Source organism: Petromyzon marinus, chromosome 48, assembly GCF_048934315.1.
Source record: "Petromyzon marinus isolate PM22_M1 ecotype Great Lakes invasive population chromosome 48, UKy_Petmar_22M1.pri1.0, whole genome shotgun sequence".
In the NCBI taxonomy this organism is placed as follows: domain Eukaryota; kingdom Metazoa; phylum Chordata; class Hyperoartia; order Petromyzontiformes; family Petromyzontidae; genus Petromyzon; species Petromyzon marinus.
In genome coordinates, this window is record NC_133714.1 from 9701050 (window position 1) to 9725749 (window position 24700).

General features: G+C 56.9%; 1 protein-coding gene and 1 long non-coding RNA gene across 3 annotated transcripts; one reads left to right on the forward strand and one right to left on the reverse strand.

The window, feature by feature from the left end:
- Positions 1 to 2381: 2381 nt before the first annotated feature.
- Positions 2382 to 5555, reverse strand: LOC142931089 (uncharacterized). The gene is made up of 2 exons (XR_012947098.1): positions 5191 to 5555; positions 2382 to 3726 (listed from the first exon to the last, which is right to left on the reverse strand). It is a non-coding gene; the product is annotated as an uncharacterized LOC142931089 (long non-coding RNA).
- A 2045-nt stretch (positions 5556 to 7600) lies between these two features.
- CCDC3 (coiled-coil domain containing 3) lies at positions 7601 to 22214 on the forward strand. 2 transcript variants are annotated; one of them, XM_032980216.2, is made up of 5 exons: positions 7601 to 7725; positions 11107 to 11627; positions 14648 to 14822; positions 19098 to 19208; positions 19574 to 22214. In XM_032980216.2, the coding sequence occupies exons 2-5, from the start codon at positions 11221 to 11223 to the stop codon at positions 19823 to 19825; spliced, it is 945 nt and encodes a 314-aa protein (XP_032836107.2). In that variant the 5' UTR covers positions 7601 to 7725; positions 11107 to 11220; the 3' UTR covers positions 19826 to 22214. The 2 variants fall into 2 exon arrangements, with proteins under 2 accessions (XP_032836107.2, XP_032836105.2); XM_032980214.2 differs by lacking the exon at positions 7601 to 7725 and adding an exon at positions 7744 to 7852.
- The last annotated feature ends 2486 nt before the right edge of the window (positions 22215 to 24700 follow it).

The window sequence follows — 24700 nt, forward strand, 5'->3', positions numbered from 1 at the left end:
CCCTGTCTGTCTTTACAAATCTCAATATCCCTGTCAGTATGTCTCTACAAATTTCAATATCCCTAACTGTCTGTACAAATCTCAATATCCCTGTCTGTCTGTGTGTACAAATCTCAATATTCCTGTCGGTATAAATCTCAATATACCTATCTGTCGGTCTATACAAATCTCAATATCCCTGTCTGTCTGTACAAATCTCAATATCCATGTCTGTCTCTACAAATCTCAATATCCCTATCTGTCGGTCTATACAAATCTCAATATCCCTGTCTGTCTGTACAAATCTCAATATCCATGTCTGTCTCTACAAATCTAAATATTCCCCGTCTGTCCGTCTCTATAAATCTCAATATCCCTGTCTGTCTGTCTCTACAAATCTCAATATCCCTATCTGTAGAAATCTCAATATCCCTGTCTGTCTGTAGAAATCTCAATATCCCTGTCTGTCTCTACAAATCTCAATATCCCTGTCTGTCTATCTCTACAAATCTCAATATCCCTATCCGCCTGTCTCCACAAATCTCAATATCCAAATATGTCTGTCTCTACAAATCTCAATATCCCTGTCTGTCTGTACAAATCTCAATATCCCTGTCTGTCTGTCTCTACAAATCTCAATATCCCTCTCTGTCTGTCTCTACAAATCTCAATATCCCTGCCTGTCTGTCTCTACAAATCTCAATATCCATCTCTGTCTGTCTGTACAAATCTCAATATCCCTGTCTGTCTGTCTCTACAAATCTCAATATCCCTGTCTGTCTGTCTCTACAAATCTCAATATCCCTACCTGTCTGTCTCTATAAATCTCAATATCCCTCTCTGTCTGTCTGTACAAATCTCAATATCCCTGTCTGTAGAAATCTCAATATCCCTGTCTGTCTGTCTCTACAAATCTCAATATCCATGTCTGTCTGTCTCTACAAATCTCAATATCCCTGTCTGTCTCTACAAATCTCAATATCCCTATCTGTCTGTCTCTAAAAATCTAAATATCCCTGTCTGTCTCTACAAATCTCAATATCCTTGTCTGTCTGTCTCTACAAATCTCAATATCCCTGTCTGTCTGTCTGTAGAAATCTCAATATCCCCGTCTGTAGAAATCTCAATATACCTGTCTGTCTGTCTCGGCAAATCTCAATATCCCTGCCTGTCTGTAGAAATCTCAATATCCCTGTCTGTCTGTCTGTCTCTACAAATCTCAATATCCCTATCTGTCAGTCTGTAGAAATCTCAATATCCCTGCCTGTCTGTAGAAATCTCAATATACCTGTCTGTCTCTACAAATCTCAATATCCCTGTCTGCCTGTAGAAATATCAATAGCCCTGTCTGTCTGTCTCTACAAATCTCAATATCCCTGTCTGTCTGTAGAAATCTCAATATCCCTGTCTGTCTGTAGAAATCTCAATATCCCTGTCTGTCTGTAGAAATCTCCAGCGTGCACGTTGATTGGTTCTTGGGGGACTCGCACAGAGCCGCAGCCGGGGCCACTGTGGATTGTTGGACATGACCGTGCGAAATCGACAGGAAGCTCGCTCGATTGACGGCCTTGCCAGCTTGTCTATTCAAGGGAGATGGAACTCACAGTAACAATGATCTGTTTTCTTTCAGACACGCAACAACCACCGTCGCTTCGCAAGGGGCTCACGGCGCACACGCCGCAAGAACCTACGTCTTTACATTCACGCAAAACGCATGCTAAATGATAATGGAATAACAACTATGAATAAAAATGGGTCGTAACAAATAGTACACGGTACGGATGAGGCGGTAAAAAAAACGAAATAAAGTATCTTCAGTCTCATCGTCTCCCTGCAAATGGTCACAAATCATTAAATCGCCAGGCAGGTGAAGTGTCACTCCCGTACTCCCCCGGTGCGTTGTCCCCAGGATAGCGAGCAAAATTTACGCTCTGTTTATTTAAAAAAAAACACACACTTTCAGATTGTTTTCTTCTCACACGTGGCTTGCTAGACGTCCACGAGCTGAATGGCAAAAGTGGAGGTCTGCTGCTGCTGCTGCTGCTGGCCACGACGAGAGGGCTTCAGCAGAGAGAGAGAGAGTTCGTGTCGTGTCGCCGTTCCTCCTCCTGCGTTGAAGGAGCGCAGACTACCGCAGCGGGTCACTGAATGGTGCGGAGTTCGTGTTGCATGGCCACAATCGCGCAGGGGCTTGCTTTAACGAATCTCTGCGGGTCACGTCGCATCTCTACGAGTCTCTCGCTATCTCTGCGTGTCTCTGAGGGTCTCTGCGGACTGCCGATATGGTCCACAGTTTGGGTTTCACGGCCACAGTCCCACCACCGCGCCTCGTGTTGACATTTCCACTTTCAGGTGCACGCCGATGCCGTGCAGGTGAGGGCGTTAGAAAGAGATGGAGAGACTTTTGACTTTTAAACAACGTTTATTGCCGCCAGCAGCGACAGCACAGAAGGCGATTCCGATACGAAATACGCAAAGTCACCAGCAAACAAATAAACAAACGCTATAAATCCATGCGCTGTGGCGCTAAATGCAGAGCGAGAGAGAACGAGAGAGAGAGCGAGAGAGAGAACGAGAGAGAGAGAGCGAGAGAAAGCAAAGCATTAAAAAAAACGAAATGATGAACGGAGCAAAGTGCCGACTACACCGAGCATTTTCTTGTTTCTTCTGATCGTAAAAAAAGGAGAGACGGAGAGAGAGAGAGCGAGAGAGACGGGGAGCGAGAGAGACGGGGAGCGAGAGAGACGGAGAGAGAGCGAGAGACGGGGAGCGAGAGAGAGACGGAGAGAGAGAGCGAGAGACGGGGAGCGAGAGAGAGAGACGGAGAGAGAGACGGGGAGCGAGAGAGACGGAGAGAGCGAAAGACTGGGAGCGAGAGAGAGAGAGACGGAGAGCGAGAGAGAGAGACGGAGAGAGAGAGCGAGAGACGGGGAGCGAGAGAGAGAGCGAGAGACGGGGAGAGAGACGGAGAGAGCGAGAGAGAGAGAGAGACGGAGAGAGAGACGGAGAGCGAGAGACAGAGCGAGAGAGAGAGAGAGACGGAGAGAGAGACGGAGAGAGAGACGGAGAGCGAGAGACAGAGCGAGAGAGAGAGACGGAGAGAGAGCGATCGTCCCAGGAACGCATCGACCGCGACCCGCGAGACGCGAGGGCGGCACGGATTCTCGGTGGTGGCACCGCGTCCCCAGCAGGGACTCGGGAAGCTGTGGTCGTGGGTGGAGTTCGCGGGGACTCACGGGCGGGCCACCCTCGCCCATCGACTTCGGCGCAGCCCGCGGCGTTCAGTTAAAGCGACCGCACCCTGGCCGCCGATGACGCCTCGAGCGAGGTGTTTTGTTGACACGCGGCTCTGGCGTTTCATCGCCACTCTCGCAGACGGCCACCGTCTCGCCTCCTCGCCCGCCGGTGGGCCGCCGCCGCCGCCGCGTCCTGCAGATCCCAGACACTCAAACGCAGACTCGGCGACTCGGCTTCTCCGTCAGCGCGCAGGAATCCCTTGCCGCTTTGCCCGCTTGAGCCCCCTCGTTGCCAACAGCAGCGAGACGTGGAATGTCCCGAGGCTTCGCGCACTCCCAGTCCGCTGCCTGGAGACCCCATTGGGGGGTCTCGATCTGCCTTGCCTCCTCCCCAGAGACCCCTGCCAGACCGGTCTGTCAGTCTGCTGTCTGGAGACCCCATTGGGGGGGTCTCGATCTGCCTTGCCTCCTCCCCGGAGACCCTCGCCAGACCGGTCTGTCAGTCTGCTGTCTGGAGACCACCAGCAAAGGAGGGTGCGAGTCGGGGGGAAATTAGAAACGCATGCGAATATGTACACACACACAGGTATACCAGTGCCTGATTAAGCTGGTGCGGGGCCTGTAGCATTATGTTATAAAGGGGCCCTAAATAAATAAATACTGATTAAAACACATTTTTTACTTGCATAGTAAAGTAATTGTATTTTTTCATTTGCTATACGCCCGATAACACGACAAATCGCTAACCTAAAGCACCCAGTCGTTCATAAAAGTTGAAGGCGGTATAGTACTATAGTAATAGAGCAAGTGCAGAATCACTGAACCGGAGTTGATAGCTTGAAAGCGTTTAGCGCGGGGCCCTTGAAAGTGCGGGGCCCGCAGCTACTACACATGTAGCTACTACATGTGTATCTACTACATGTAGTAGCTACTTGTGTAGCTACTGCATGTGTATCTACTACATGTAGTAGCTACTTGTGTAGCTACTGCATGTGTACCTACTACATGTAGTAGCTACTTGTGTAGCTACTACATGTGTAGCTACTACATGTGTGGCTACTACATGTGTGGCTACTCCATGTGTAGCTGCTACATGTGTAGCTACTACATGTGTGGCTACTACATGTGTAGCTACTACATGTGTAGCTACTACATGTGTAGCTACTTTTGCTACTACGATAATCCGGCACTGAGGTATACACAACGACAAACGGTTTGCGCAGAGCCATGCACATCCGCAGGGCGCGTGCTGTTAGTGAGCGCCTATTTAGGGCAGCACAAGGCAAGAACGACGCCTTTCCACCTTTGTTTCCACAGCGCCCGTCTTCGCACAGCGTGCAGAATTTGGAATTCCCATCTGAGCACGTCCACTGTGTCCTCAATAAAACATTCCGCATGTAACAAGATCCATCAGCAAGCAGCTAGTCTACCTTCCCATATTTCCCCCTCTATAAAAAAAACATGTATATATATTTTTAACGCGTCCTATCAGCCATACGCCATTCTGGGAGTGCATATTAACAACAGCATTGGTTCAATTTTGATTTAAAGCTTTCGTGACTGCAGGGATTCATCTTCTTGGTTCTTTCGGTAAAGTCACCACGTATAATGGAATAAAAATAAAACATAATAAAATAAAAATAAACAAATAAAATAAAAATAAAATGAAAAGTTTCATTTTTATTATTTTATTTCCATTCTACGTGACTTTACCGAAAGAACCAAGAAAAAGCATTGGTTGAATTACTGGCAAAACTCTGAGCGCTAAGCGAGGCCTGCCTGCATGTTATGAATCAACTCGAGTAGTCTGTTAACAAAATCCATCAACACATTCCATTCGGGCAATGGCCCTCCTTCATCATATGCAATTAAGGGCTCGTGCACGAAACGTCGCCTTTTATATATTTTGATTACTTTGAAGGCCAGAGTGTTCTTGTCATTATTATTATTATTACAGAGTGTGTAATGCCACTACCGACGCAGCAGCAGGTGGTCCGTTGAATGTTGCCCCGTGTGGCCAAAGGGATGTGAAGTCGCCGGTCGATCTTGGCCCCGCGGGCTGAAACCTCTCCGCCACCAGCGGCTGATCGAGCGCACAGCTGACGCGGCGCACGGAACCCAACTCACGACACTTGGAGCGTTCACCACCAGGCAGTGGAGCCGTGGCGTGTACGGTACACACGCGTGCTGCAGACACTTGGGTTCGACTCCTGGGCCGCGGCTAACAGCGCAACGCGGTATGGGGCCGTCCGTCCATAAATGACGTCACGCTATTTTGGACGATTTCTGACCCCGCCCTTTCGTCACACAACGTCACAGAAAGTCAGACCCCCCCTCAAATATGACGTCACAAGGCTCTGCCCTCCCCCCCCCCAAGAAAAAATTAAACATTCTTCAAATCGCTTTAAACTATTGTCATTGTAGTGCGTATTTAATGTGGCGCAGCACTCTGATGTTGTAGGAGAAAACATTCATGAAAAAGTCTATTTAATTAAGTAGAACGTGTTGTCTATATTTATTTAAAGTTGCGCATTTTGATGTGACGTCACATTTCCCAGCCCCCTCCCCCCCCTCGTCACACATCGTCACAAATTAATCTTTAGTTTTTTCGGTAAAGTCACGTAGAAATAAGAAAAAGAAAAATAAAATGACATAATATACGGCATTTCGATTGCAACACAAGCAATCATCATCAGGCAGAGGAAACACATAACCGCAGATATATATACAGACCTTAAGTAGGGGGAATTAACACATATACCAGGGGACACAGAGAGAGACGGAGCATCCCACTAAATCAAACAGGGTTTAGCAACATTTTGAAACTATATAAAGCAACACAGACGGTCGGTTAAAACACAATTAACGCATGGTTTGGTTGAATTCGCTATGCGTTAATTGTGTTTTAACCGACCGTCTGTGTTGCTATATATAGTTTCCAAATTTAGCTAAACCCCGTTTGATTTAGTGTGATGCCCCGTCTCTCTGTGTCCCCTGGTATATATCTGTGTTAATTCCCTCGACTTAAGGTCTGTATATATCAGCGGTTATGTGTTTCCTCTACCTGATGATGATTGCTTGTGTTGCAATCGGAACGTCGTATATTATGTAATTTTATTATTTTTACTTTTCTTATTTCTACGTGACTTTACCGAAAATAAACAAAGATTAATTCCTGCAGTCACGAAAGCATCTAATCTAGATCGTCACAAATGTCTGCCCCCCCCCCGCCCCCCCAGGTGCGTGACGTCATTTATGGAGAGCCCCTATCCGCACCAGTCATGGACCCTTGTCCGGTTTCGACTCGGCCTTTCATGCACGCTGCTGCATCTGGGGCAGTGCGTATGTGCGATCGACTTTAGGACTGAGGGAGACAAAGGCGGCCGGGCTCAATGATGGACACACCCGGCCCCTATCGTGTTCAGCACGTGCCCCAACAGCCTGTAAGTGAATGGAGTGTGAGGCTGCTGCGATAATGACGTCACTCCGATTCACAAAGACAAAGGTCCCCCGTGTCGCCTTCACAGACCCTTTTGGGGCAAGTGCTCTTCGCGATCAGCACCTATGAAAGCCGGAACGGCGCGCGAGGCGGTGGGTGGCCAGCACCACTTCCGGCCGCCTTTGTCTCCTCGTGGCGATGTTGACACGTGGCACCGAGTACTGTTCTCACTTGAGGCCGAGTCGACGTAGGTGAGGACCAGGACCGGTTCAGATATTCGTGGCCGAACTCGGGTCGCCGGGTTCGTAGCGCGGCGCGCTAACCGCTGCACCACCGCTCCCCGCTACGGCTCCCCCCCCCCGCGCACACAAAGACGCTCGCTCTGCCCACACTCGCGCAACTCGCGCAGGGGAGTGCCACGACTCGTGGTGGACTTGAGAGCCACGTGTGGTGCATTTCCTCCTACAGACGGCGCAGTGGTAGCAGGCGCACCGCGGGGCTGATAAAAGCGACGCGCCCCCCTCTCTCTCTCACACACACAGCCACCACTCTCTCTCTCTCTGCTCTCCTGCTCGCAACAACTCCCCTTGCTCTCAGCCGCCTCGGCAGACGGGATGAGAAGAACTCCGTGAGAGGAGCTGGGGACAGGGAGGTATGGCCCACCGCCACCACCGCCACCACCGCCGCCGCTGCTGCTGCTGGCGAGGAGAGGCGCGGCGTGGAGGAGTGAATCTGTGAGGAGGTTTCCGTGGCTGCTGGCTGCGAGAGGAGGACTGGAGACGCGCGTGGTCTCCTGCGTGAAGGAAGGAGGAGTGGGGGTGGGACAGCGTTGACTTGACGCGCCCTGGGTGCTGCAGCGTCGTCGTCCTCGAGCTCGTGACCAGACGATGGGTCGGTGTCGTGGCGCGGTGCTCTGCCGAGTGCTGCTCCCCGCCGTGAACGTCTCTCGCCCTCTGTGTTCCTCCTCCTCCTCTTCTTCTTCTTCTTGCTGCTGTTGTCGTCTTCAATAAAATCCCAGCCGACGCTGTTGGTGCGGAGCAATGCGCTGGCTGGAGGCTGCCTAATCACTCGGTAAGGATTCCGCTCCTGCTGCTCCTGCTGCTGCTGCTCCTCCTGCGGCTGTAAATCACCGACAACGCGGGACGGCGTTCGGGGGGAGGGGAGCAGCGAGCAGCGAGCAGCGGACTTCGCATCCCAGGTTCGAGTCCTGGTCGCGGTGGTTAAAAACCACGCGGCAAAGTTCCTCCACGCCGCCTCCGCTGTCCACTCAGCAGCAGTGTGCAGCATACGGGCAGCAGTAGCGGATATCGGCAGATCGTCGCGCGTGATGGTGGTGGTTGTTGTCAGTGGTGGGGCAAACTGTGGGTAACTTCCACCACTTTATAAACATCAGAGAAGCGCGGCAGAGCGGTGCCGAGCACCCCCACGCCCTCTCGCAATGGAGGCCCCTCGCTTCAACAACAGCGGCGAGAGCGAGAACTTGCAGGGCTGCGCGTTTAGCCACGAGTGCGTGCCGACGTCTCGGGAGGGCGCACGCGGAATGCCGCGTGCACCCCGTGAGAGTTCCTCGACTCCTCGCAGGGGCTCTCGTTCGGGGCTCGCTGAGTCGCCCCCCCCCCTGACCCCCCCCTCTCATTTCCCTTTCTGCGCGACTCAAAAAAGCGATTTGGTCAAAGTCGCCGCGTCCGTGAGGACCGCAAAGCCCGAGACGCTGCTTCTAAAGTAGTGGCCGCCGACAAGGGGCGGCACGCCACGTGCCCTCCAGCTGGCCGGTGGGGTCACGGGGGTCACGGGGGGTCACGCGGGTCACGGGGGTGGCTCGCGTGCCCTCCAGCTGGCCGGTGGGGTCACGGGGGGTCACGCGGGTCACGGGGGTGGCCCGCGTGCCCTCCAGCTGGCCGGTGGGGTCACGGGGGTCACGGGGGTCACGGGGGTGGCTCGCGTGTCCTGCACGCGGTGGACGGCGTGGAGGTAGTCGAGTCGAGGCATCGGGGCGATGTGCAAGGGGGGTTCGAGTGGCACTCTAGAGGGTCTCAGTCTCCTCTAGAGGGTCTCAGTCTCCTCTCGAGGGGCTCACTAGGGGAGGCCGCTTCGCCAGCGTCATCCAGGGCGAGCAAAGCCCCGGGGGCCAGCTTCTTTCCCTTTGAGCGTCGACCCAGCGCGTGCCTGAGGGTGCACCAAAGCCGCCAGACGGACCCAGCGCGTTCCTTTCACGACGAGAACTCCACCCACGGCGGCGCCGCGTCGCCCAGCAGCTTGGAGTGAGCGGAGCTCCAGACGCCTCGTCCCGGCGTTATGTGCGCGGCGATAGCACCGAGGAGCGGTGGCGCGGTGGTTAGCGCACTGCGTCGCACACCCCGGTGACCCGAGTTCGTCGATTCCCGCTCCACGACCAATAACTCTAGGGGGTGGGGGTATTTGAAATCGCTCTTGGGTCTCCCCTAGGTCGACTCGGCCTCAAATGAGTACCTGATGCGGTGCGTAAACATCGCGGCAGGACGTGGAGCTGGCCACGCAACGCCTCGCGTATCGTGCGGGCGGCCTTCGTTGGTGCTACTTACCCCCCCCCCCCCACTGAAGGCCACATGGGTGATCATTGTACAGCAGCAGCAGCGGCGCTCTTGTTGTAAACACAGTTGCAAGAGCAAAGGGTCCACAACCTGGAGCGGCCAGCCACAAACAGCACTATAATCAACGTTGTGATCGATAAGAGCGTAGGCAGCGTCTCTCGAATGGAGAAAGGCGATGGCTGTATTATAGCGAGAGCTTGGGCGGGAAGGGATGACCGGGGTGGGGTGGGGAATCCCCCCGGTGGAGCGGTGCGAGAGAAGGAGCAGACAGAGAGAGAGAGATGCGTCTGGGGTCAGAACATGCGAAGGCGTTCACGCCCAAGGGTCACGATTCGTGATTCGTTTCCTTGAAGGGCGTAGGCCGCGTAGGGGCAATGATGACGATGACGTTGATCTTGAGGACTCGCGTCGGATGGAAATTGTCAACAACGTAGCCAGCGTCTCGACATCCTCGCTCGTTTTGCTGATCAACCAAATCAATCGCCGTGTTTGCCCACGTGACTCGCTTGCCTCGGTCGGGTGGTGGAGGGGTGTCGTGAAAACAATGACGTTTCCCACAATGACATTTCACACAATGACATTTCACCGACACGATCTGACCCAAGGTAAACGAATTACGAATCGGAAGTATAGTGACCTGCAATGTGTGTGTGGATATTGAACTTCGTTCGCACCGTACGTAGCCAACCGTGCTAATCGGAGGTGTATGTCCGGTGGGTGGATGAAGGTGTGTATGAGTGGGTGTGTGCGTGTGAGTGGGTGTGTGCGTATGAGTGGGTGGTTGCCTGAGTGGGTGGGTGGTTGAGTGAGTGGGTGTGTGCGTGTGAGTGGGTGCGTGAGTGAGTGGGTGGATGCGTGAGTGCGTGGGTGGGTGCTTGAGTGGGTGTGTCCGTGGATGGGTGCATGAGTGCGTGGGTGTGTGACTGAGTGAGTGTGTGTGTGACTGAGTGAGTGGGTGTGTGACTGAGTGAGTGGGTGTGTGACTGAGTGAGTGTGTGTGTGACTGAGTGAGTGGGTGTGTGACTGAGTGAGTGGGTCTGTGACTGAGTGAGTGGGTGTGTGACTGAGTGAGTGGGTGTGTGACTGAGTGAGTGTGTGTGTGACTGAGTGAGTGGGTGTGTGACTGAGTGGGTGTGTGACTGAGTGAGTGGGTGTGTGATTGAGTGAGTGGGTGTGCGACTGAGTGAGTGGGTGTGTGAGTGAGTGAGTGGGTGTGCGACTGAGTGAGTGGGTGTGTGAGTGAGTGGGAGCGTGACTGAGTGAGTGTGTGACTGAGTGAGTGGGTGTGTGACTGAGTGAGTGGGTGTGCGACTGAGTGAGTGGGTGTGTGAGTGAGTGGGTGTGTGAGTGAGTGGGTGTGTGACTGAGTGAGTGTGTGACTGAGTGAGTGGATGTGACCGAGTGAGTGGGTATGTGACTGAGTGGGTGTGTGACTGAGTGAGTGGGTGTGTGACTGAGTGAGTGGGTGTGTGACTGAGTGAGTGGGTGTGTTACTGAGTGAGTGGGTGTGTGACTGAGTGAGTGGGTGTGTGACTGAGTGAGTGGGTGTGTGTGTGACTGAGTGAGTGGGTGTGTGACTGAGTGAGTGGGTGTGTGGGTGACTGAGTGAGTGGGTGTGTGTGTGACCGAGTGAGTGGGTGTGTGACTGAGTGAGTGGGTGTGTGGGTGACTGAGTGAGTGGGTGTGTGTGTGACCGAGTGAGTGGGTGTGTGACTGAGTGTGTTGTCTTGGGCCGTGGGGTGGTGGTGGAACACAGCGTGGCTGAGATGAGACAGGCTGAGACCGACACGTCCGCTGCCGCTGGTTGTCGCACAATCCGCTGCTGCTGCTGCTGTCTGGGTGCTGGCTGGAAGGACGCCCGCGCGTTCTTCTCTCCCTGCAGAGAGCTTCTGACCCCAAGCCGAGTCACCGCTCGCGAGGTCACCCAACGAGCCCGCGGCCCACGGGGAGCGAGGCGGGAGGACTCAGCCTCGACTCGCCGCTCCACCTCGTCGACATGGCCCGGGCCTCGTCCACGTCGCGAAACTCCCGGGATGAGCGGACCCCGCCGCCGCTGCTGCTGCTGCTGCTAGCGTGGACCTCCTGCTGGGGCTGCTGGGGCTGCCAGCTGCCCCAGGACTGGCGGCCGCAGAGCGAGGCGTGCCGCGCCGAGCTCGCCGAGATCATCGTCATGGCCAAGGTGCTGGCGCTGCACCAGGACTCGTACGGGGTGCACAACCTCCTGCCGTGGCAGGGGGACTCGGAGCTGCTGTACGCCGCCGAGGTGGAGCTGCTGTGCGACCAGGCCTGGGGCTCCATGCTCGAGATGCCCGCCGGGGCGCGCTTCAACGTCACGGGCCTCGGATACTTCTCGTGCCACTCGTACACCGTCATGGAGAACAACACATACTTCTTCTTCCTCAGGTGCGCCTCGGCGTCCTCGTCCTCAGCAGCAGCACCGTCGTCGCGTCATTAGAGGAAGTCCATAAATGACGTCACGCATCTGGGGGGGGTCAGACATTTGTGACGATGTGTGACGAGGAGGAGGGGGGGGGTGTTGAGAAATGTGACGTCACGTCAAAATGCGCAACTTTAAATAAATATAGACAAACACGTTCTACTTAATTAAATAGACTTTTTAATTAAATGTTTTCTCCTACAACATCAGAGTGCAGCGCCACATTAAATACGCACTACAATGACAATAGTTTAAAGCGATTTGAAGCATGTTTTATTTTGGGGGGGGGTGGGGGGCGGAGCTTTGTGACGTCATATCTGAGGGGGGTCTGACTTTTGTGACTCCGTGTGACGAGGGGGGGGGGGTCAAAAATCGTCCAAAATCGCGTGACGTCATTTACGGACGGCTCCTTATCACCATCATCGTCGTCATTGTTATCATCGCCACTTCCATCCATGTCCCCCCACTGTTGGCGGTGCTGTTCGTTGCCGGCCGCTCGGCGCTTTGGGCCCTGGCCGCTACTTGGCCGGGTGCTGTAGGAGGAGCTTAATCAGCTGGAGCGCTCTGGGCGTGGCCTGTTGGGGGGGTTTCCCGCCTTCGCGAGTCAGGATGCTGGGGGGGTGGGGTGGGGGGCCCTAAGTGGCCAGGGCTTGTTGTGGGTGACGACGTCCATGGGATGGCCTTGGCGGGTGGCCAATCCTGGCAAGCTGCAGCCCGCTCACGCACCGCGAGACATCCTCTAGGTCCGCTCGGCCATGAAATAGACAACGCGCATCTGGTCCGGCGTGTTCCAGCATCAGCACCGGGGAGACAAAGGCGGCCGAGGCGTGCGTGCTGGTCGCACGTGCCGCCCCGCAGCATTAGCTGTGTTCACGGGGCACATTCGTGTGGGGAGCGGTGGTGCAGCGGTTAGCGCTGCGCTGCGCGACGAACCCGGCCATCCGGGTTCGATTCCCGCTCACGGCCAACACCGGTGACGATTATCTGAACCGGTCCTGGACTTCCCCAAGGTTCAGTCCCCGACGCTGATGCCTGAATGTTTGAGGTTTGCATTTTCCATCTCCCCTCCACATTTAAGAAACGCGCGTTTGGCGTATTTGGCTGCTAATACATTTCCACGCGACAAGCCGCTTCGTTGAGCTATCATTTGTGGCCAGGTCGGTTCTGCAAAACAGCCACACAGCTCAGTGGGGGGCCCTTACGTGGTAAAATACAAAAAAATAGTGATAAAATAGCGTGGCTCGAATCGTGATTTGAAGCTTTCGTGACTGCAGGAATCCGTGCTCTTCGGTTCTACGTGACTTTACCCGAAAGAACCGAACAGTACAGTGTGACTCAACCTCAACTCAGCGCCCGATGCGGCGTGTAAGCGTCGCCACTTAGGGAGACAAAGGCGGCCGGGCGTGGTGCTTGGCCACCCCACGCGCTCGCGCGCCGTGCCGGCTTTCGCTTCGGCGCTCGCCATTCGCCCCAGCAGTCCGCTAGGGCCGCGCGGGGGATCTTTGCGCGTGTGCGTGCGTGCGCGTGCGTGCGTGTGTCAACACCCCCTGGGCCGTCGTCAAACGCCGTCCATTGGCGCGCGGGGACAATGCCCGCCTTGTCGCGATCCCGAACGCGCCCGAAGCGTGCCGTGCCCCTTCCTGTTTGCCACCGTGGCTTTGGCGCTCGCTGTGAGCCTCGGGGATTTCCCCTGCCCCCCCCCTCCCCCGAATCCTTAGAATTTCCCTTCGAACGCCAAAAAACAAAAGTTGGAGATCGCGCGCCAGGGTCGCGGACGCGCGCGGAGACACAGGAGCAGCCCCTCGTTGAGACGAGAGGCGCTGCGAGCGAACGCCTCTTGATTTTTATTAAATTTTTCTACCTACGTGACTTTTACCGAAAGAACCAAAGAGTATGGATTCCTGCGGTCGCGAAAGCTTCAAATCAAGATTTTTACGCCTCTTGAGGCTGGCGCGACTGAGTGTGTGAGCGACTGAGTGAAGGGAGGTTCGCGCGCGCGCGTACGCGCGGGCGGGTGGGTGGGTGTAGCCGGCATTGACTTACATCGGAGGCTTCCACTGGATTTGGCGAATGCCCAGTGCTGACGACGATTGAACGGCGATGAAACGACAGAGTTCAACTCATGACGCAGCGACGCCCCGCCGCCGCCGCCGCCACCGCAATCCGTTCGCTCGCCCCGAGAGGCGCGAGGAGGAGCCGAGGACGAGCGGGGATGCAGCAGCATCCCATGCGGTCAGCCGGCGCCACGCTTCTCCTCGAGCTCTGCGGACCCCTACATATTAAGATGTTCTGGGACGAGTAATGAGCGTACACGTGGGAGGAGCCCACGCTCGTCCGTGCAGACAGAAGCCCCAGCTCGTGGTGCGGGAGAGGGTGAGCGGGTTAGAGAGTTGATAGGGCCGCTGAAATTTCATAAGCAGAAGACGAACCCAAGTTCGTAGAGCGAAACGTCGGACATCGCGGTAAACAACGCACGGCACGACCCACACAGAGGGACAGAAGCCGGGTTAGACCATGACTGGGTATGTACGGGGATTGTTGTCCGTGTGTGTGTATCTGTGTGTGTGTACCTGTGTGTGTGTACCTGTGTGTGTAACTGTGTGTGTACCTGTGCGTACCTGTGTGTGTACCTGTGTGTGTAACTGTGTGTACCTGTGCGTACCTGCATGTGTACCTGTGCGTACCTGTGTGTGTACCTGTGCGTACCTGTGTACCTGAGCGTACCGGTGTGTGTACCTGTACGTACCTGTGTGTGTACCTGTGCGTAGCTGTGTGTGTACCTGTGTGTGTGTACCTGAGTGTGTACCTGTGCGTACCTTTGTGTGTACCGGAGCGTACACACACACCGTGCTCCCCAGGCGTGGTGCTGGCCACCCACCCCCTCGTGCGCCGTTCCGGCCTTCACAGGTGCTCCTCGCTAACAGCACTTGCCCCAACAGTCTGTTAAGGCTACACGCGGGACCTTTGTCTTTGCGCTCCCTGTCAGGATGGATGAGAACTACCACCTCGTGCCACACGGCGTCAACTTCCAGGACGCAATCTTCCCGGAGACGCAGGACTCGCGCCGAATGTTCTCAAGCCTCTTCCAGTTCGCCAACTGCTCGCAGGGCGCGCAGGTCCACCTCTTCTCGCCCGAGTGGGAGGTGCAGCAGGACAACGAGGTGAGCGGCAGCAGCGGTGGCAGCCAGCGGTGGCAGCAGCGGCGGCAGCAGGGACAGACGGCAGCTCCCATGCACGGCTGCCCGCCCTTGGGTCGCGGTCCTCCAGTGGCAATGCCACCAAAAAATAAATAACTCGCGGGTAACCGCCCACGGTGGCCATTGCCAGCAAATATTGTCTTCGGGAATCGAGCGCTCCGTGCTGATCGCAGAGTTGCGCCGGAAGCTTTTCGCGAGATAAACGCCGCTAGGGAAGGGTGCCGTGGTGTTACTTGATGTAAAATATCGGTGTTGGAGATGTTGCCCATGGTGGAAACTGATCCCATTTGCCACCCCAAGTGGGTACGCCCCCTACCACGTGGCCCAAGCCCCCTGGCTGATGGGCCACGTGGTAGGGGGCTTGCGGCTGCTGGTGGGAGATATTGGGGTGGAGGCACAGCCTGACCAACACGCCTCTCATCCTCATTCAAACTCGCTCTTAACAGCCAGCAATGTGGTCCAGCACATTGGAGGCGAGTGTTTGTGCATTAACACAGATTTGTGAGACTCTCAAACCTTCTGGCCCAAGGTAGCCAATGTAGATATCATCACAGCAGGTAGATTATTGGATCCATTCGCACGGATATTCTCGCGTTATGCCTTCCTTTCCGTGGATTTTGTTCGCGTGCTCAGGTTTCTACCGCAGGCAAAACGCTCATTGATGAGGATGGGCAAACATCCCAACGCGCGAGCCTCGGGTCTCCATACGGATTTCCCGGATAAATAAAGGCGATGAGCTCCCCTGAGAGTCAGATGTCCCTTGCCAGTAGCGCCTGTAGCTGAGATGGGTTTTTTTCACGTTTAAAATGCCACCAAATGGAATTGACATAACGAGATTTGCCGTTCCTACTGCGCCTTGAGAAGGCGCTCGTGCGCACGACAGATGCTTTATGAATCAGGTTTAAATCTTGAATTAAAGCTTTCATGACTGCAGGAATTCATATTCTTTGGGTCACCTAGATAGGCTCAAATAAATAACCTATCTACGTGACTTTACCGAAAGACCCAAATAATATAATCAGGATTACTTTACCACGGATAGCTTGCGTGCCGTGCCCGCATTTATAGCTCCTCGCTAACAGCCCTTGCCCCAATAGTGTGTTGAGGCCATACAGGCATCTTTGTCTTTGGTACCTAAGAAGCGAGCGCGAGAGAACAACTTCATCACAAGACGCGAGGACGCCGTCATGCGCTCGGCCAGGTCGAGGGCTCGAGCCAAACGACCTCGCCTGCCTCGGCACGCACGGGTCACGCGCCGTGGTCTCGCCAGGGGCTGGCAGTGCCACGCCTGCTAAGTGGCTGGCGCCGAGCTAAGGGGACCGCTTTGTGCAGCGCGGGAGCAGCACGCGCGGCCAGCTGGGCACAGCCCGCAGAGCTCACGGGGGGCCTCTGGCATGAGAAGCCGCATCCAGAGGCCCTCCCAAAGCCATTGCTCTCCCCTGCAGCCGTACGTACTGGTTGCGGCAAGTGCTGTCAGCGAGCACCTATGCATGTCAATGCGACGCGGGGGGAGGGTGGTGTGGTCAGCGCCACGCCCCGGGCGCCTTTGTATCCCCAGTGCCGATGGTTACACATCACACCAGGCGCTCGTTTAAGGCTGAGTCTACCTAGGGGAGGTCCCAGAACCGGGATCAGATTTGTCGCTGATGTTGGCTGTGAGCGAGAGTCGGGTCGTTGGGTTCAGCGCGCGGCGCGCCGACCGCTACGCTGGCCAAATAAACACGGAGATCTTATCCTAATCCAAACCCTTTCTCTCGCTGAATAGCCAAGGCAACAGCCACAAACACGTGTGCAGCCCGGGCACAAACGATAATGTTACCAAACGTTATCAGCAAAACACAACTGAATTGCAGCGTGCTGTTGATGTCACGGTGACATCAACGTCCCCGCGTACATTGTGCTCCAGTATGGCGTTGGCCACAGCCCAAGAGGCGAGATTGTGGCATTGTTCACGTGTGGAACATAGCAGCAGCGAGGCAAACGCGTGCCAGCTTCACCCTTCTTGGCATTCACCGGTGCAGAGTAGCCATATGATGGCTACTGCCGCCACTTGTGCCCGAGGGACTGCGATGAGGAGCAGCCTCGGTGCGCTGGGGACACATTGATCTCAACATTGCTTTCATCGCGCCGAAGCGGTGTCAGGTTTGATCAATCGTCGCGGCACTGTACCCGCGTGTCTACGGCAAGGCCAAGTCAATCACGAGGCCTTGATGACCTGGGTTCAATTCGTGGCCAGGATGCTCAGAGTGGGTGGCCACCTTTTCCCACCATAGGCCCACTGCCAGAACCGCGCAGTTCGCCAAACCAAAGTTCGACACCGGCAACACCGGCTCCGGATCTCTGCGCGAATCAAATTTCCGCCACCCGCACTCCGGAGCCAAATCCCAGCCTGTTCCGGCAGGCGACCCTATGCACGGCGTTAAATGGTAAATGGTGTGGGGGGGGAGGGGCCTCTAGGTCTACTCAGCCTAAAACGACTATTTGTTGCGGCGGTGCTTTCATCATGAAAGGCGGCCGGTGTGTGGGTGCCGTGCCGTGCCGGCCTCGAGTGCCGTGCCGTGCCGGCATGGCGCGTCCCTCGCCAGCGCACGGGCGTCTCCCCACCGCCCCACGCGCTGAAGATGGCGCGCCAGCTGACCCGCAGTCGGAATGGTTGACGAGTTCGAATCCGGGCCAGAGGTTGACTCCGGGCTCCGTCAACCCACCGTGCTCGATAAAACCAGAAACCAAAAACGCTGGAAGTCAACAGACGGGCTGTACTGTGGAGAGACTGGCACTCGCCATGGGCATGTGGAATTTCCACCGCTGGCTCAGGACGTCGAATGCCGATGATTGCTGCTCTTCGCTCGTTTGAGTGCGGAGGGGCTGTAACTCGACCCTACTCGTGATGCGTAACGCGTGACATTCCGGAGAATTCCGTTTGACGTGATTGCAATATCGGGTGGCATCAGATAGAAAAAAAAAATATGTATCTGATGCTCCGTCTTACCAAACGGTGACCTTCTTGGCTGACTTTATTTTTGTTTTTATTTCCGTGACACAACTGCAGCTCCCCGTTTGGGCTGCGTGACGATCGTTTGTCGACCTGTTCCTTAAATCCCCAATCCGTGCCCGATGTATTGCACGGCAAATTCATTTGCCGTGACGGCCCTTCCCTGAGCGATGAGTTTGATGATGGATGTTGCTCATTCCCACGCCTGACGTGGCTTCGCTAAATCTACCCCGCGGCGGAGGAGACACATTCGCGGCGCGAAACACGTGCAGATGGCATTTGCCGTGAACCTTTGAGAGACAGGAAATTACCGGCGAACGTTTCCTCTCCGATGTCAACTCCAACGGTGCCATCGGAATTCACGAGCGACCGCTTCGTCCCCGCATGCAGCGGGGGGGGGGGGGGGCACCCGATGCGCTCCCCCCCACCGGCAGCCCCCCCCCACCACCTCCCACGCGTCCCGCGAATCCTGCTCCCAACGGGAGCCGCGTTTCATAGCAGACACGAGGGCGGGAGGCGCCGGATTAAAACTCGATAGCGATCGCCCCGTGCGCCGGATTCATTGCCGCCGGGCGTTCAAATCGCCGGGCGCCATCGACTCAGTTGGCTCGGAGGTATCGCCGCGATTCCCCGGCAGGCATCGCTACCTGCCCGCGGGCTACCAGACAGGTCAATTCAGTCCCCCCACCCCCCTCCCCCCCGAAAATCGGTTATCCCGGTGCGTGAATGTCGGGCAACTTGGGGGAGACAAAGGCGGCCGAGGGCGTGGGTTCAGGCGACTGCCGGCACGTGATCGAGTGGACGGAGGCTGCCGTACGTGGCTCGCGGGGTGCGGCGGGCGATTTGCCAGCCAGCGCCCGTGATGGAGTTGAAATTAATTTCCCCCTAAAAATAAACGCGCAGCCCGCGCGAGACGTCACGGCCCGACACGGCCGCCACGGAATTCTTTATGGACTTATTTTGGTTTCGCGCGGGTGGAATGGGGTGGAGAGGGGGGGGGGGCAAAGCCACACAGCTGTAAAAGCCCCAAAGCGTCGAGCGGCCAGCAACAAACGGCGCTGTCTTCGTAGACGCGCGTCACAGAGTTACCAACGCGTCTTGAAATTGAGCAACGCTTCCTAGAGCTTGGGAAAAGAGAGGGCGGGAGGGAGTTCGAAGTCTGTGCCATCGCACGGAGTTTCCCCATTTACCCGATGTGCGTGCTCCCACCACCCCCCCCACTCCCCACCCACGTGGCTGTGTTGCAGATGCTTTGTGCCCCCATCCAGTCGGCGCTGCTCGAAGAGGAGGACCGCGTGCGGAAGCTCACGAAGCAGCTCTCCGTGCTCGAGAAAAAGAACCGGCACCTGCAGCAAAAGGCAAGTCGACGCCTTCCCCGAGTGCCAATTGCCGCCACGGCTGCTCTCCTCCTGCATGCCGGAGTAAGGCAGGCGGGGGGTGGTGGTGGGGGGGGGGGGGCCCTACGGGCAGCGGGTGGGGGGGGGCCGTGGTCAGGACGCCACTGCCCAGTGTGGCCGGGGCTCACCGAGGGAGGAGATGCGGCCGTCAGCCCACCGCGCGTCTCGGCTGAGCCTCACAGAAAGACGAAACAAGCACGAACAAGCACAAACAAGCACAAACCAACACCGACTTAGTAGACGGCAAATCAAGCGCGAGGTTCAGCCAGGGCCCGCGCGGGCCACGCACGCTCACCGTCTCACCCCGCCCCCTCGCTCCGCCGCAGGTGAAGAAGCTGAAGCGTGTGCTGCGCCAGGCCAAGAAGGACGGCAAGCAGGCGGCCGAGGGCTACCGCAGGCTGCTGGGCAAAGGGAGCGGCTCCGGCGCCTGGGAGGAGGGGGGCGGCGGGGGTGGCGGGGGCGGCGGCGGTGGCGGCGGCGTGGGGGAGCCGCGCGCCCCTCACGCGCTCCACCCCCCCAGGGGCCAGGCGACGGCACAGAAGCGAGCACGCCACAACGCCATCCCCTTCAGAGCCTGACGCACCCGTGGGCCGCGCCGTTGGCGGGGCGGTCCGTGGGCGGCGTTGGGGGAAGTCGCGGGTTGCCACCCGGCCCCTGGGCGTGCGGGGGGCGGGGAGTCGGCCATCTGTGTACGGCATGAGATCCCGTAGCGGCGGTGTCGCGCTGAACATTGTCGCGGGCGACCGCACGGATGCGATAAGGGGCCGAGTGGCGACCGAGCGACGCGTCCCGGGGGGGTGGTTTAGTCGACGGTGGCAATGGTGGCGACCCCGACACCGGCCGTCGTGTAACCTGAGTCAGGCGAGCAGAGGCGGCAGGCGGTGGGCGATCCCGCGTGGTGTCGGGGGTCGCGACGCGACGCGTCTTGACGCTCGCGACGCGTCCAACGCATCGCGAGCGGCCTGCGTAGGATTCGGCGTCGTTCAATGTGCGCCAGTCACGTGCGAAGTACGCATCGTTTAGGTTACTGGAGCAAAGTAAAATGTAAAAACGAGGGAGGTTTTTTTGTTGTTGTTAATATAAAGAATATTAATATACACACTACGACGGGGGCCGTGAGAGTTATGGCAAACGGTGGGAGGTGCACCACGTTGTGGACGTGACGCCGTTGGGGCCCACCTGCGGCCCTGGTGTTGTGGGAGCCCCACGGGCCCCACCAGCGGCCCTGGTGCTGTGGGGGCCCCACGGGTCCCACCAGCGGCCATGGTGTTGTGGGGGCCCCACGGGCCCCACCAGCGGCCCTGGTGTGTGGGGGCCCCACGGGCCCCACCAGCGGCCGTGGTGGTGTGGGGGCCCCACGGGCCCCACCAGCGGCCGTGGTGTTGTGGGGGCCCCACGGGCCCCACCAGCGGCCCTGGTGTGTGGGGGCCCCACGGGCCCCACCAGCGGCCCTGGTGTTGTGGGGGCCCCACGGGCCCCACCAGCGGCCCTGGTGTTGTGGGGGCCCCACGGGCCCCACCAGCGGCCGTGGTGTTGTGGGGGCCCCACGGGCCCCACCAGCGGCCGTGCCGAAGCAAAGCAAAGCCCTGCTGTCCCAGATGTCGTAAAAGCAGTGAGACTCACTGTAAATATTTACAGTGAACCCTTTTATAAGAAACAACTACGAGTTCAGTTTTGTTTAATTTGCTTTTTGTAATGTTGTAGCGCGACTCCGTTTCTGGAAAATGGAGCACAATATCGATATATTATTATTACGATGATGATATAACACGGAATTAAAGTGTCTGGTGATCTTGGACTCTTGAAGCGATGCAAGTGCAATGTAATGTGGTTCCACGTGGCAGCCAGCAAAGCCCCAGCCATACGAAATGCGGAATTGTGCTCCCTTGGAATTAACAATTGTAATCACGCAATAGAAACTACGGACGGTGTCGTAAATCATCTAGGTGTGGGCTGCTTCAACGAAGGAGGAACAGCAAAACTGCTGCCAACCCTCTCCCCTGATGCCCTCTCGTTGTGGCCGCCAGCAGACCTCTGAAATTGGCGCCGATCGCGTGCACACGCCTAGCACAGAGCAGAAACGTCTCCTCCTTCCACGCCCCCTCGGCCGTTGAAGCAGGTCGATGAGATTGGTCGATGAGATTGGTCGATGTGATTGGTCGATGAGATTGGTCGATGTGATTGGTCGATGAGATTGGTCGATGAGATTGGTCGATGAGATTGGTCGATGTGATTGGTCGATGAGATTGGTCGATGAGATTGGTCGATGAGATTGGTCGATGTGATTGGTCGATGAGATTGGTCGTGCGGCGTCTTGTCGGGTTCCTCGACGTGTTTTGGTAGCAGGGTCGTGATTCCAGCGTTGCAGAAACGGCCCAGAGAGCTGCCCTCGGAGAACGCAACTCGTACGGCGGTGAAGGTTGCAACAGTGGGGGTTGACGCGGGGAGGGGAAAGAGGTTCGTGTGGAAAATGCAAGGAACGTAACGGTGGGATGGGGTAAACAACTCGGGACTTTCTGGATAGCTCGTGGCAGGAAAGCATTTGCGAGAGGAGGAGGTTGAGATGATGATGAGTGGGACTCCCGTGCAGGGAGGAGATGGAGGGCGACACACCGAGGCCACCATCGGAGTGGCGCCCACAAATCGGTGGCCAGGGGGAGCCCTGAAGCCACGCGGTGGTGATGACAGCGGTGGTGGTGATGTTGATGATGGCGGTGGTGATGATAGCGGTGGTGATGATAATGACAGCGGTGATGGTAGTGATGGGGGTGATGGTAGAACTTAGAACCGGCTGAGGTGGGGGGTTGAGTTCCGAGCGTGCCACGGCTGCTGTTCTTCTGGCGCGAGCAGCGATGGAGCTGTGCCCGTGCCTTCTTGATGACAGCGAGTGTGTTTCAGATTATGGCTGCAACTACACTGTACCAATTTACTGTATGCTTTACGGTTGCAATAAACGCCACTCACTTATCCTGGCGTCGTCGTGCCTCGAACCACTGTAAGCCTTCGACGGTAAAGCGGTCTCCCAGGAGACATCGAGAGGTTCGTCTCTGACGGGGCGAGGGGGGGGGGGAGGCAAAATCGTCGCGTGGCCTGTCCCTGGCCTCCTCCTCCCCGACCCCGGCCTCCTACATCCCTCCTTGGCCATGTCCAGCTAGTGCGGGGCCTGTAGCATATGTTATAGAGGGACACTAAATAAATAAATACAACTTTAATATTCCAAACATACATTTTTTTATTGCATAGTAAATTAATTGTATTTTTTTCATTTCTATACAGCCAGATAATGCGACAAATCGCTAACCTTAAACACCCGGTCGTTCGTAAAAGTTGAAGGCGGTATAGTACTATAGTAATAGAGCAAGTGCAGAATCACTGAACCGGAATTGATAGCTTGAAAGCGTTTAGCGCCCTCTCTCCCCGGCCCTCTCCCCCCGGGCCTCTCCCCCCGGCCCTCTCCCCCTAGCCCTCTCCCCCGGCCCTCTCCCCCCGGCCCTCTCCTCCCGGCCCTCTCCCCCCGGCCCTCTCCCCCGGCCCTCTCCCCCCGGCCCTCTCCTCCCGGCCCTCTCCCCCCGGCCCTCTCCCCCGGCCCTCTCCCCCCGGCCCTCTCCCCCCGGCCCTCTCCCTCCGGCCCTCTCCCCCGGCCCTCTCCCCCCGGCCCTCTCCTCCCGGCCCTCTCCCCCCGGCCCTCTCCCCCCGGCCCTCTCCCCTTGGCCCTCTCCCCCGGCCCTCTCCTCCCGGCCCTCTCCCCCCGGCCCTCTCCCCCGGCCCTCTCCTCCCGGCCCTCTCCCCCCGGCCCTCTCCCCCCGGCCCTCAAGGCTCCCACCCCGAGCCGCGCCGAGAGACGGATTATCAAGCTCGCGCTTCAAAGCCGCCACCCCCGCCCCACACACAACCCATCTCTCTCTCTCTCCTGAAAGAACCATTCGTTCATTCATACGCCAAGCAGCAGCTTAGGGCACGCGTCGCGGTCAGGGAAACGTTGGTCCCCAATAGAGGAACGAACTCGGAGCCACGTGGGGTGGGGGGGGGGTGGTAGGGGCCGACGGGAGCGTTGCGAGCGTTCTGCGTCCGGCTCGGCCACTCCGCCACCACCCTCGCCGACGCCTCTCATCTTTAAATCGAAGCCGACGCGCGGCCGCGTGGTGCCAGGCGTGGCGGCACGCGCGCTCAGCCTGCGCCGCGTGGGGAGAGCGGGGGGGCGGGGGGGTGGGTGCTGCCACCGCTCCCGCTGCGCGCGCGCGGTCGATGGGAACAAAGTTGAACAACCGGTGAGCCGGCAAATATCGGCGGCAAAAAAAACATCGATTGGTGCAGCCCGAGCAGGGTCCACCGCTTCTCACGAAAACGTTTTGGCCGGGCTTCGTGACCCACGAGGGACGCTCGCGGTTTGCGGAGCGCACGAAGCCCCGAGCCGTGACGGCGGAGCGACAGACGCGGCCGCGGGGAACGTCGGCAGCGAGCGATGTCCGAACCCATCGCGGACCCGCCCTTCACCACCAACCCGTGCTGACCGGCGTGGTGAAGCATGGTCAAACTTCCCCCCACACCCCCCCCCCCCGTGACTAACACGACATAGAAGTCCTTCATCGTGCGGTGAAGTAACCAAGGAATGAAACACCCCCCCCCCCCCCCAAGGTGATGATGGCGAGTTAGAGGTCAGACAAAGAAGACCCCCGATGAGGAGTTGAACCCGTCACCTTACGGTTGCTTGCGAGTGGCGGGGGAGCGCGGCGCGTGGAGCCACAGACGCCAACGCTGCCACACGAATTTTTCATTTTTTAAAATTTTTAGCCTGTCGCGATGCAGCCAACGATAGACTCATGAGTGCAACAACGCCGGCGAGAAGCGTGGCGGGGTGATTTGTGTCGCGTGGTGTACAAAAGTCTCCGACGAGGGGGAGGCCATCGATCATGAAACGGCCACACGAGCATGGAACTCACCGGAAAGCCCAGAAAATATCAGAAACCAGATAAAGAAGAGAAATACAACCTTCATGAGTTGTACTTTTTTTAGTATTTTTGTTTTATGTACAAATACTCATCGTTAACGACGCTTGCAAAATACGGGCGGAGTTTGTTTTGTGTGTGGAGCGGCTTTCTGGCAGGGCGGCTAAATTCTCGTTTTCAAGAAGTCAGGGCCAGAAAAGACCCGAACGGTGCTGAAGCTCAGTTGATAACGACAGCGAAAGTAGCCGAGGCACGCGCCTAACACTCAGAGACACTGAGAGACACGCACACTCACAGACACTCACACTCAGAGACACGCACACTCAGACTCAGAGACACTCACACTCAGAGACACTCACACTCAGAGACACTCACACTCAGAGACAGGCACAAACAGAGACACGAACCTCACACTCAGAGACACTCACACTCAGAGACACGCACACTCAGAGACAGGCACACTCAGAGACACTCACACTCAGAGACACGCACACTCAGAGACACTCA